The sequence below is a fragment of the Tamandua tetradactyla genome, chromosome 5 (genome assembly GCF_023851605.1).
Source record: "Tamandua tetradactyla isolate mTamTet1 chromosome 5, mTamTet1.pri, whole genome shotgun sequence".
Taxonomy (NCBI): domain Eukaryota; kingdom Metazoa; phylum Chordata; class Mammalia; order Pilosa; family Myrmecophagidae; genus Tamandua; species Tamandua tetradactyla.
In genome coordinates, this window is record NC_135331.1 from 140009455 (window position 1) to 140022309 (window position 12855).

At 35.7% G+C, this 12855-nt stretch overlaps 1 protein-coding gene across 6 annotated transcripts in view; it reads left to right on the forward strand.

The window, feature by feature from the left end:
• DOP1A (DOP1 leucine zipper like protein A) overlaps nt 1–12855 on the forward strand; it is a 186579-nt gene that overhangs the window by 161774 nt on the left and 11950 nt on the right. For all 6 annotated transcript variants that reach the window (XM_077162334.1, XM_077162336.1, XM_077162338.1 and 3 more), the window contains 8 exons: nt 381–436; nt 1600–1704; nt 5125–5191; nt 5439–5583; nt 5761–5840; nt 6709–6818; nt 7088–7237; nt 7360–7421. In XM_077162334.1, the coding sequence (XP_077018449.1) occupies nt 381–436; nt 1600–1704; nt 5125–5191; nt 5439–5583; nt 5761–5840; nt 6709–6818; nt 7088–7237; nt 7360–7421 (775 nt within the window). The remainder of the gene's footprint in view (nt 1–380; nt 437–1599; nt 1705–5124; nt 5192–5438; nt 5584–5760; nt 5841–6708; nt 6819–7087; nt 7238–7359; nt 7422–12855) is intronic.

Here is a 12855-nt window from a genome sequence, read left to right on the forward strand (position 1 = left end):
GATCTCAAACTAATTCAAATAGCACCAAGCATAAAGTGTTCAAAATTAAAATAGTTTAAATGGTTATAGAATGAATGGGTCATTTAAAAGTGGGCAGTTGGCTATCAACTTCCTAATATGTGGAAGGAAAAATTGAGAATCTTTTAATTCCTTCCATCTATTTTCAACTTTTTAAATAGTTCTTGTAAGTTCTTGTATTTTGAGTTCCCCTAATAAATAAAAGAGAGCTCCATGTTTTTTACAGTAAACTATTATTTGACTTTGTTTTCTTTTAATTTTAAAAATAAAAAATTGGCGGTAAGATACAGAGTAGTTGCAACAAGGAAAAAAGCAAAGGCAGAATTTTTCTTCACTATAAAATTGATTTTTTTTGTTTATAGAAACATCTTTCTTTGGAAGTCTGCATGCTTCAGTTTTTCTATGCTTATATTCAAAGGTAAGATAATTGATGTGAATCTCTACTTACTGCATTAGCAATGTATAAAAATTAGGAAATATAAGAGAAAGAGTGACTGAATTTTTTTCCAACATTTGCTTAATTTTTTTCTACCTACAATAAAAAGAACAAATTTTAGGAACAGAGAAACATTGTTTATAGCTATTAGCACGTGCCATGGCATCTTAATAACACAGCCATGAAAATCCCACAAACCTGAAGGCCTTAGTTTATTGAAGATATACTGGTTAATAAACACTGAATTATAAGCAGAATCATTTAAATTTAAGTGAAAAAGCTGAAACCTGCTCTTGAAACATGCAAATTGCCCCTAAGTCCATTGTTATTTTGATGTAGGAAACTATGTGGCATTCTAATTTGATTTTTATTAATGTCAGGAATGATGATGTGCAAATATCTTTTTGTTGTTACAGCATTCCAGCTTTGCATTTAGCTGACCCCTGAACAAGTTTCTTGGTTTTAGTCTTGATAACTTCTTCTTACTCGAGAATCTGAATCTTTATTCTTCTTAAAGTATAATTCCATTTTAATTACCTGCTTGGGATCCATTTGTGATCTATATCTAACATTTATAAAGTTAGTTAATATTTAGTGTGTTTAAACTGGTTGTGACTTAGAGAAAGGACTGCCTAAAATCTGAACTTAGATGCAGAGCTTTTAAATAAGGCTGAAACAAAAATAGTTCTAGTTTATTTACAGGTGAGAGAATGGGATTCAGGATAGACTAATAGCCCTCAAAATGAGGTAGAGATCCATAGGTAAAGGAAAAAGAGCTAATATAAGAGGGAAGTGGAAAGATCAGGGTGTAGGTAGTAGGTAACTGTGATATCAGTAATTAAACTGAGACTTATTACAATTGAATTTTATTTTTGGAAGTCCATGTGATTAAAAATTGGGATTTCCATACAAAATTTCTAGATTAAGAAATTGCACTGGGTATTTTAAATGTATTTAATTTTTTTCTTACATATTGTTAATAGAAAATGTAAAGCTCTAAGGAATTTTGTTCTATCATAATCTAAAAATTTAGGAAATGTTTCTGAAAAAGAAGTAGGAAAATATGTTAAAGACTGTGGGAAAACAAAGAGAAAATTAAAGTTAACTGTGGCTTTCTATATATACAAACTGTATTTATCTTGCAGAATTCCTGTGCCCAGTTTAGTGGATAGCTGGGCATCACTGTTGGTACTTCTAAAAGACTCTATACAGCTAAGTCTTCCAGCCCCAGGGCAGTTTCTTATACTTGGGTAAGCAGTTTCACTTAAAAATACTATTTCAAATAAAAAGATTATGTTCATTGTCCTAACTGCTGGCTAACAGATGTTTTGGGTGAGGATGTGATCTCTCTACCGTCTCATAGTGTGCTCATCGGGCAGAAATATGTATATAATACGAGGTCTGTTTGAAGGGGAGGAGGAAAATGTGTTTATACATACACAAAATGTAAATGTACTAACATGAAACTGTTAACTGTAGTTACTTTTCGGGGAGTGCGGGATTGAAAGGGAAGGAAGTGTGTAGGATGGCTGAAGTGGAACTTAAGTGAAAAATGGACATGTGAACTGGGCCCTGAACCTAGTAGGCATGGAAAAGTCATGTTCTCTCTATGCCTTGAAGTTTCCTGATCTATTTGTATGATTAATTAGTGCTAATTCTCTTACTTAACTGCATGAACCATAATGGCATAGACAATGTCTGATTTTTGCTTACCCTTATTCTTGGTCCATCATTGGTCATGAATAAATTGCTCGATGAATGGAGGTGGGAGGTCCAGAAGTCACACGGGGAGCATGTGTATAAACTGAGTAAAGGGCTGATGTTTGGATTTTAGACAAATAAAGAAGAACATTTTGGACAAAGGAGAAAGAGGATAAACAGATATGTTCATTGTACCACAGCAAAGGAAAGCTATAAGGATATGGTTTCCACATTAAAGAGGTTAAGGAAGATGAGGAATAATAAGAGGCTGTCTTTATTGATGATTTGGGGAGGCACTGGTGATTTAAGAGTAGGAGTTTTGCAAGATAGTAGGCATAAATGTTAACAGCAAAGGATTAGAGTGAGAAAGTGGTTGTGGATTATTCTTTGAAAAATTTGATTATAAAAAGAAAAGTTTTGTAAGAGGAAATGCATATGGTTTAGAAATTGCCAGTAGTAGTAAGGAATGCCTGAGAATTTTGAGTAGTATGCAGCACAGATTTTGAAGTCATAGTCTGTAGGGGTTTAATCTCAGCTATTCTACTTATTAGCTGTGTGGGTAAGTTATTTAACCCCTCCATCTGTAAAATGGATGTGTTTATAATACCTATCTCATAAGATTGTTATTAAGATTAAATGAATTAAATTAAATTCTTATAACAGTGCCTGGCCAATAAGTGTTACGTATCCTGGAAAGAAAGTGGCTCACTGATAGCACTAAATTCCAGAGACTGCTGGGAGGGTGTGAGGAACAGGGAAATGGCCAATATAAGAATGAGAAATAAGCATGCATTTTCTTTAAGATTTTGCTACTCAGCCTTTAATCTTTCAGTCAGCAACAGTGGTATCATCTGGGAATTTGTTTGAAATGTAGAATTTCACGTTTCACCCCATTCCTCCCTCATCAGAATGTGTATTTTAACTAGATCTCTAGTGTGCACACTAGAAGTTTTTTTGAAAAGTACTGCATAAGACAAAAGAAGTAAACTTCTTCCCAATTTTTTTACATTACTTTGGACAGTCCAAAGATGTCATTAATAGACAGCGAAAATCAATGTTATTACATTGAATGGATATAAATCCAATCAAATACAAAGAACCTTGACATTTTAGTCAGCTTCTGCAGTTCTGACAATGATTCTGTATGGATAGGTGTGGTTCTATATAAGTAGCCTTATTTTCTACCCTTATTATTGAAAGAACTAGCAATTCCAGTTTGGTACCTCCTAATCTAGAAATTTTGAAGTGGAAAGGAGGGAAGATGAGATTGCCTCAGTAAAGTAGAAGGAATTTAGTCTTCCACCTGGAAGTAGAGAGAAGGAACAGTGGGTAGAGCTTGAGAAGGGCTGACCAGGCTATAAGTAGCTGAGTAACATTGAGAGTCAAGGTCAACTAGTGATCCTTCTCAAAAATTTCAGATAATGATGACCTTTGGAACCTCATGTTAACTATTTTGAAAATTGTCTAGATTTAAAAACTGAAGGAGATTTAGGCAGTAAAGATGTAATGAATATAGCAGTGGACTCTGTATTTCCTGGATCAAAGATTAAGATAACTCGTGCATAATTTTTAGTTATGAAAGATAAGTGTAGTCACTGGAAATCAAACAACATTCTTGTTATGATTTCTGATTCTTAATTATCATCTCACCTTTAATTAGATTTATGTGGCCTTGAGGGCGTCAGTAAATCTCTCCAAGGCTATTTTCCCATCTGTCAAGCAAGGATAGTAATATCTGACCTATCTATCCCTGGGTTGTTTTAAAACTCAATAGAGAGAATGTATTTACAGGTTTTTTTATTTCATTAAAAAATAAGACCAAACAAAACAAAACAAAACAATAAGACCATCCATTTTGACTTGTACCTTCTACCTTTTGTACTGTTTCCTCCTCTAGCATCGCTTCCCCTCTCCTTTCTCAGATAATGAAGGGTCCTACCTCTTCCTCAACACATAGGTTCTCTGATCATTGAGTTAAAGCAAAAGTTGAACATTTTCAGTTATGTTATAGCCTGAATTAATTTCTCTTTTAAAATTGCTAATAGTTTTTTTTTTTTTTTTGCCGATCATCCACTGATCCTCTAAAATTTCCTAGTTACAAAATAGAACTCAACATAAAGATTTTGTTCAGTATCGTTTTACATATTAGTTTGGAAATAATTAGGTATATAATTTATCTTAGTAAAATCAGTCAAAATAAATATTAAGTAGAATTTTAGCAAATAATGGGAAAGTGGAAATTAATTTTTTCATTTGTTTAGTATTTTTAATCTATTATAATACATATATGCATATGATAATAAATCACTTTTGTGTTATAATTTAAAATTGAGGGGATTTTTACATTTTTATTGATAAATGAAACATACTGAAGAATAAGATAATACAGTATCTTATCTGAAACATACAGATAATAAGTACACAACTCTATCAGTTATTACAAAGTGAGCACACCAACTGCATAATCACAACCCAAGTCAAGGAAAAACATCACCTGTCCCTGCAGGACCCCTCCAAATTGCTGTTGTTTCCATTCTCCCCCAAATAACTACTATTTTGACTTCTAGCACCATAGATAAATTTTGCCGTCTTTTTCAACCATTTGTACATATAAATATTTTATTTTATGTCTGCCTTCTTTCAACATATGTTGTGAGATTCATCCATGTAATTTCATGTAGCTTTAAATTTATTAATTTTTGTTGCAGTTTAGTATTCCATTGTATAAACACACTACAACTTATCTCTTCTGCTGTTGCTGGACAGAGTTCTCTCCAATTCTTTGCTCTTAAAAATAATGCTATTTTTCGGGCATATGTTTTTGTATTTCAGTGTGTGTATGTGTGTATTCATTACAGTTACAAATAGAAATTGAGGCCACAAAGCCATTTACTGACTGTGAGAAATTAGATTGCATCATTTTCTTCAGAATAATGTTGTTTCTGTTTTTCTGTTTGGCCTTTTTTTAGGGTTCTGAATGAGTTTATTATGAAAAACCCTAGTTTGGAAAATAAAAAAGATCAAAGAGACCTTCAGGTAAGGCATTAGAATTGAGGACTGTCACGTTGCCAAACGTCTGTGTTTCTCAGGGCCCCCATCTCCAAAAGGGAAGAGTCAAATAAGATATTTGTGGAGTGTCTTCCAATTCTTACCAGTGCATGGTACTATGAAAATCACCAATATCTGTCATAAAATATCTATTGACAGAAATCTGAACAACAAAAATTCAAAACTACTGTATGGTGATAGTATGTTTACTCCTGATTCTTCCTTGTTTTTTTAGGATGTGACTCATAAAGTAGTGGATGCAATTGGTGCAATTGCTGGTTCTTCTTTGGAACAGACAACATGGCTGCGACGAAATCTTGAAGTTAAGCCTTCTCCCAAAATAATGGTGGATGGAACCAATTTGGAATCTGATGTTGAAGGTATTACTTTCAAACAGTTAGGTTTATATTTGCAAATGTATATTCATTCAGCAGTTGTATCAGCTAGCACAATGAATACCATAAAATCAATCCTTTTCTTATGTTCAATAGGTGGCTTTTTTTCAATAAGAAAGAACTTAACTATATCTTTATTTTACCTGTGTTTTCTCTTATTAGATATGTTATCACCTGCAATGGAAACTTCAAACATAACCCCCTCTGTATATAGTGTTCATGCATTAACTTTACTGTCTGAGGTAAATATTGTCAAGTTTTTTCACATGAACCTTCAAGTAAATAGTTTCACAGATAAATATTAAGAAGTATTCAAAAAGGAGATTTTAACTTGAAATGCTATTTTGTACTTTTAGGAAAAACTGTATACAATTAACCAAAACAAGGTTATGACCTTATCAGTATTCAGATTGTTTTGTTTGTTAAATATTAATTATAACAGCCTTTGATTTTCCTCCCTCTCCCTGTACACTATTTATTAAAAAGAGAAGTGCTTTTGTATTGCAATATAGTGGGGATGGGTAGAGGTAATATAATGATGCCTGCCACAATTGAGTGTTTTACAATTTACCAGACATCCATCTACATCATCTGACATGTTCTTTTTTATATACTGTTATACAGCCTTGTGGGTCATTTGTGTTTCCCCTTTAAATATGTAAATACTAAGTTTCACAAACAGTAACATGACTAAAGCCAAATAGCTGTTAATTGACAGAGTTTGGGCTTAAGCAGCCCAATTCTTTGGTTGGTTTATACCAAGTCACCTTTTATCAGAATCAGGAAAGAGAATATGAGTTTCCAACCCTAAATTTACTATTCATTCACTGTGTCATATTAAAAAGTTCTTGACCTCTCTCTTTATATACTTCCCTATCTCTCAGTTGGAAATAATAATTGCCCATTTTTATATACTATAGTTATAATGGACAAAAAAGCAAATGGTGGCCGAAATTGTTAATGTAAAAATGACTTGGAGAAATCTGACTTTTCAGATTTTTCTGATTTTAAGGTATTATAGGTTTTCTTACAGACCAAAAATCAATTCCTTTGGTTGATGTCAATTTCAGTTTGTAGATTATACTGTACTTCACTTCTTCCATTTCATAGGTTTTAGCTCATCTTTTGGATATGGTTTTCTACAGTGATGAAAAGGAACGGGTTATTCCATTACTTGTAAATATTATGCATTACGTTGTGCCCTACCTCCGAAATCACAGGTACTATTATTTTTTAGAGTTATTAAGTACTTTATAGCCTGCTAGAAACTAATTATGTTCCCTTATTACCACTTTTAGAGTTAACCAAAAACCATGATTTTTACCTTAGAATATAATGGTAAAAAAACGTATTCAGATATTATTTTTCTCATGGTACTTTTTGTTTCATGACTTCATGTCATTGTCTTATAAGCAAACACTTGTGTATAACTTAATATAATAATAAAATTTATAACACCTAGGTTGTGGTCCTTTTTTTTCCCTAATAGTGCACATAATGCCCCGAGTTATCGAGCCTGTGTCCAACTGCTTAGCAGTCTTAGTGGATATCAGTACACACGGAGAGCTTGGAAAAAAGAGGCCTTTGACCTCTTTATGGATCCCAGTTTCTTTCAGATGGATGCTTCTTGTGTTAATCAGTAAGTCATCATCTTCCTTTTATTCATTATGATCAATTACTATCCCACAAAGTAGAATACTGTTTCTTTAACAATAGCAACAACAGCATCTTAATTACACATCATAATCTTGTCTTTTTCAGTTGGAGAGCAATTATGGACAATCTCATGACACATGACAAAACAACATTTAGAGATTTGATGAGTAAGTATTATGAGATGACATCCTAAGTAGTGTCTTTCTTATACGTGACTCATTTTTACTATTCCTATTGCTCTTATCTGGAACTACTGAATTAGCTCTTTGTCAGTTGTATTTAGTACCTTATAGAGATATAATGTTAAAATTTACAGAGGTCAATTTACTGATAAATAGTAAGTACAACTTTTAGTCCTTTTGGGGCAACCAATTTAAGGAAGGGGCCTTGACTAATTTGACTCTAAATTGTTTTTCCAACATGCAGCGTATAGTACCTGGCACATAATAGGCACTCAGTAAATAATTACTGAATAAATGAAAGATGAACAGGTGCAAAGGTGGGGAATGACAGGCAGTTGGGTCCAGCTTATCAGACAAGTCACTTTAATTGTCTTGCACTCTGCTTATCTCCTGTGAAGGAAGAAAGAGAGACCAAGAAGGTAGGAATCACCCTCTACCCTCCTTTTACTCTGTCTTGAGTGATTTTATACATTAGGGCTCCATGTAGTATTTGCTGTGAAATAAAGGTTATCTTGATATTTTTTAAAAGTTTGAAAGTTGCTAAAACAAAATAAACTTAAATAGCAATGAAATTGTTTGAGTCTCTAAGATTTTCTGTAAATTCTTTAGCCAAGCTACTGTTTCCTCATCTGGAAAAAGGGCAACTTTTTTTTTTTACATGGGCAGGCACTGGGAATCAAACCCGGGTCCTCTGGCGTGGCAGGCAAGCATTCTTGCCTGTTGAGCCACCGTGGCCCACCCAAAGGGCAACTTTTTGTCTTTTCTGTCTGCTTCACAGGGTTGTTGTGAGGTGCAAAGTAATCTATTCAACAAAGCTCTATTAAAAGACCTCAGTGGGCCAGCCATTATGCTAACTGTAAACAAATAGACAAGATTATTTCAGGGATGAAACATTATGAAGGAAATAAAAAAGGGTGATTCTAACTGAAAGGATTCCGCTTTAAACAAGGGAGTCTTGAAAGGCCTCTAAAGAGCAGATATTTCAGCTGAAACTGAAGAAACCATCCATGGAAAGTTACAGGAAAAGAGCATTGCAGTCTTAGGGAACCAAAAATACAAAAGCCTTGGAATGGGTTAAAGGAATAGTAAGTAAGACAGTCTTGAGACTTCTGGGTCAAGATGGCGGCTTAACAACGTGTGCGTTTTAGTTCGTCCTCCAGAACAACTACTAAATAACCAGAAACAGTACAGAACAGCTCTTGGGGCCACGTCAGTGACCAGACACATGGCGTACCCCAGTCTGGACCAGCTGGACCGGCTGCGAGCACCCCCCAGAACTGTGAGTTCCTAAAGCTGCGGCAGCCAGCACCCCTCCCCCACAGGCTGCTTCCCAGAGGGGAAAGGAAAGGACTTTACCAGCAGCAGGGACTGGGCACAATCAAATGCCAGTTGTGAAACTAATTAACAAATTCTGACTACTAAAAATAGGCCCCCAGCTTAGGTGAACCTGATCAAAGTGGAGGTTGCTCATTTTTGCCCCGGCACCAAGGGGGCAGGACTGACAGAAAAAGGGGGAAAAAAAGAGAAGGAAACAGAAGTTTTTGTGGCTGTGTATCTGCAAAGGCTTGACTGCCTCTGAATACAGCAGCAGGACTTTTCGGGCTGCAACTGCCCCAGACATAGGCAGAAGTGAGCTCTTTTGGGGACTTGTCTGGAGCCTGTGCCTTCCCCAGAGGAGGGGTGAAGCCCAACTCAGGTAGAATCCCTCCCTCAAGGAATTCAGACCCCAGGGCTTGGTAATTTGAAGTCATTAAAACCAGCCTACAACCTCTCCTCTGTCTCCACCACGCCCCCAGCAGGGAGAGTCTGCCAAAGTTAAAGGTACTGCATCATCTTATGCTGGTGGGACCTGCAGTCAGACAAGCGCCACATACTGGGCAGGATAAGAAAAACAGAGTCCAGAGACTTCACAGGAAAGTCTTTCAACCTGCTGGGTCTCACCCTCAGGGAAAACCAACGCAGACGACTCTTTCCTCCTGATAGGAGGCCAGTTTGGTCTGGGAAAATCTGGCTGGGGTATATAATATCTAAGTAGACCCTCCTAAGTGTGTGTGTGTGGGAAAGGCACCACACAAGCAAGGCAAGAAACAAGAAAACAAGAACTGAAAAATTCTCCTCTGGTAAACAAAACTTAAGCTAAAGGTCCAGATAAAGCTGAACAGAATGTCAAAGAACAGATAGACAACAAATTCATCCAGCAAGAAAACCCTAGATAAAAGAAGTGAAAGCAATCTCCAGAATAAACTAATTAAGGTAATTAAATGCCTAGACACCAGCAAAAAATAATAAATCACACTAGGAAGATTGAAGATATGGCCCAGTCACAGGAACAAACCAACAATTCAAATGACATACAGGAGCTGAAACAATTAATTCAGAATGTATGAACAGACATGGAAAACCTCATCAAAAACCAAATCAATGAATTGAGGGAGGATATAAAGAAGGCAAGGAAAGAACAAAAAGAAGAAACTGAAAGTCTGAAAAAACAAATCACAAAACTTATGGGGATGAAAGACACAGTAGAAGAGATGAAAAAACAATGGAAACCTACAATGGTAGATTTCGAGAGACAGAACATAGGATTTCTAAACTGGAGGACGGAACATCTGAAATCCGACAAGAAACAGAAACTATTGGGGAAAAAATGGAAAAATATGAGCAGGGACTCAGGGAATTGAAAGACAATATGAAGTGCATGAATATACGTGTTGTGGGTGTCCCAGAAGGAGAAGAGAAGGGAAAAGGAGGAGAAAAACTAATGGAGGAAATTATCACTGAAAATTTCCCAACTCTTATGAAAGACTTAGAATTACAGATCCAAGAAGTGCAGCATACCCCAAAGAGAATAGATCCAAATAGACATACTCCAAGACATTTAATAATCAGAATGTCAGAGGTCAAAGAGAAAGAGAGGATCTTGAAAGCAGCAAGAGAAAAGCAATCCATCACATACAAGGGAAGCCCAATAAGACTATGTGCAGATCTCTCAGCAGAAACCATGGAGGTGAGAATACAGTGGTATAATATATTTAAATTATTAAAAGAAAAAAACTGCCAACCAAGAATTCTATATTCAGCAAAATTGTCCTTCAAAAATGAGGGAGGAATTAAAACATTTTCAGACAAAAAAATCACTGAGAGAATTTGTGATCAAGAGACCAGCTCTGCAAGAAATACTATAGGGAACACTAGAGACAGATATGAAGGCAGAAGAGAGAGGTGTGGAGAAGAGGATAGAAGGGAAGACTATGAGTAAAGGTAAAAAAGAAGGAAAATTAGATATGACATATAAAATTCAGAAGGCAAAATAGTAGAAGAAAGTACTACCCATGCAGTAATAACACTGAATGTCAGTGGATTAAACTCTCCAATCAAAAGACATAGTCTGGCAGAATGGATTAAAAAACAGGACCCATCTATATGCTGTCTCTACTCAAAGGACACGAGGCCAAGGACACAAATGGACATTTACACACCAATATTTATAGCAGCATTATTAACAATTACCAAGAGATGGAAACAGCCAAAATATCCATCAACAGACAGTCGACTAAACAAACTGTGACATTTACATAAGATGGAATATTATGCAGCTTTAAGACAGAATAAAGTTATGAAGTATGTAACAACATGAATGGACCTTAAGGACATTATGCTGAGTGTGATTAGCAAGAAACAAAAGGACAAATACTGTGTGGTCTCATTGATATGAACTGACATTAGTGAATAAACTTGGAATATCTCCTTGGTAACAGAGACCATCAGGAGATATATTGGGTAATTGGAGCTGAAGGGATACAGATTGTGCAACAGGACTGAATATAAAAACTCAAATGGACAACACAGTATTACCTAACTGTAGTACAATTATGTTAAAACACTGAATGAAACTGCATATGAGAATGATAGAGGGAGGAGGGCTGGGGCATAAATGAAATCACAAAGAAAGATAGACGATAAAGATTGAGATGGTGTAATCTAGGAATGCCTAGAGTGTATAATGATAGTGACTAAATGTACAAATTTAAAAATGTTTTTGCATGAGGAAGAACAAAAGAATGTCATTACTGCAGTGTGCTGAAAATAGATGGTAATTAATATTTAAAAATTTCAACTGATGTGTGAGACTAAAGCAAGAAATGTTTGGTACAAATCTATACTTTGACTAGTGCATCTCCTAATATAACTTATGTAGATAGTTGATTGAACACCTTAAGTACATGGAACTTTGTATAGGACATGAGATTTTGTTGGTTTGTCCAGGTGTGATGCCCCGGTGAATCCCAGAGTGATTTGATCAGTGAGTGGAAAAGTATTTGCAAAGTCCCCTTTCGGGGAATGTTGAGAACGGGGGAAAACTCAACTTCCCCAAGTTGTAATTCTTGATATTCTCACAAGCAGTGTGGACAACCAAAACTATGCTGAGCCCCCAGTCTTGGGGTTTGTTCATATGAAACTTAACCTCACAGGGAATAGGTCAAGTCTACTTAAAATTTAGGCCTAAGAGTCACCCCCAAGAGAGCCTCTTTTGTTGCTCAGATGCGGCCTGTCTCTCCAGCCAACACAGCAAGCAAACTCACCACCTTCCCCTTGTCTACGTGGGACATGACTCCCAGGGGTGTGGATCTTCCTGGCAGTGTGGGAAAGAAATCCCAGAATGAGCTGAGATTCAGCATCAAGGGATTGAGAAAAACTCTAGAATGAGCTGAGACCCAGCATCAAGGGATTGAGAAAACCTTCTCAACCAAAAGGAGGAAGAGTGAAATGAGACTAAGTGTCAATGGCTGAGAGATTCCAAACAGAGTCGAGAGGTTATCCTGGAGGTTATTCTTATGCATTAAGTAGATATCACCTTGTTATCCAAGATGTAATGGAGAGGCTAGAGGGAACTGCCTGAAAATGTAGAGCTGTGTTCCAGTAGCCATGTTTCTTGATGATGATTGTATAATGATATATCTTTCACAGTGTGACTGTGTGATTGTGAAAACCTTGTGTCTGATGCTCCTTTTATCTACCTTGTCAACAGATGAGAGGAACATATGGAATAAAAATAAATAATAGGGGAACAAATTTTAAAATAGATTTAGTTTGAAATGCTAGTGATCAATGAAAGGAATTAGTAAGGGGTATGGCCTGTAAAATTTCTTTTTCTGTTTGTTATATTTTTTGTTGTCTTTTTATTTCTTTTTCTGAATTGATGCGAATGTTCTGGGAAATGATCATGATGATGAATATGCAACTATGTGATGATATTGTGAATTGCTGAGTGTATGTGTTGGGAATGTTTGTGTTTCTTGTAATTTTTTTTAATTAATAAAAAATTATTAAAAAAAAAAGAAAAAGACAGTCTTGCAGCAGCAGAGTAAGCCAGAGGGTACGTGACAAGTCATTAGAAAGGAAAAGTTGATAGGCCTTT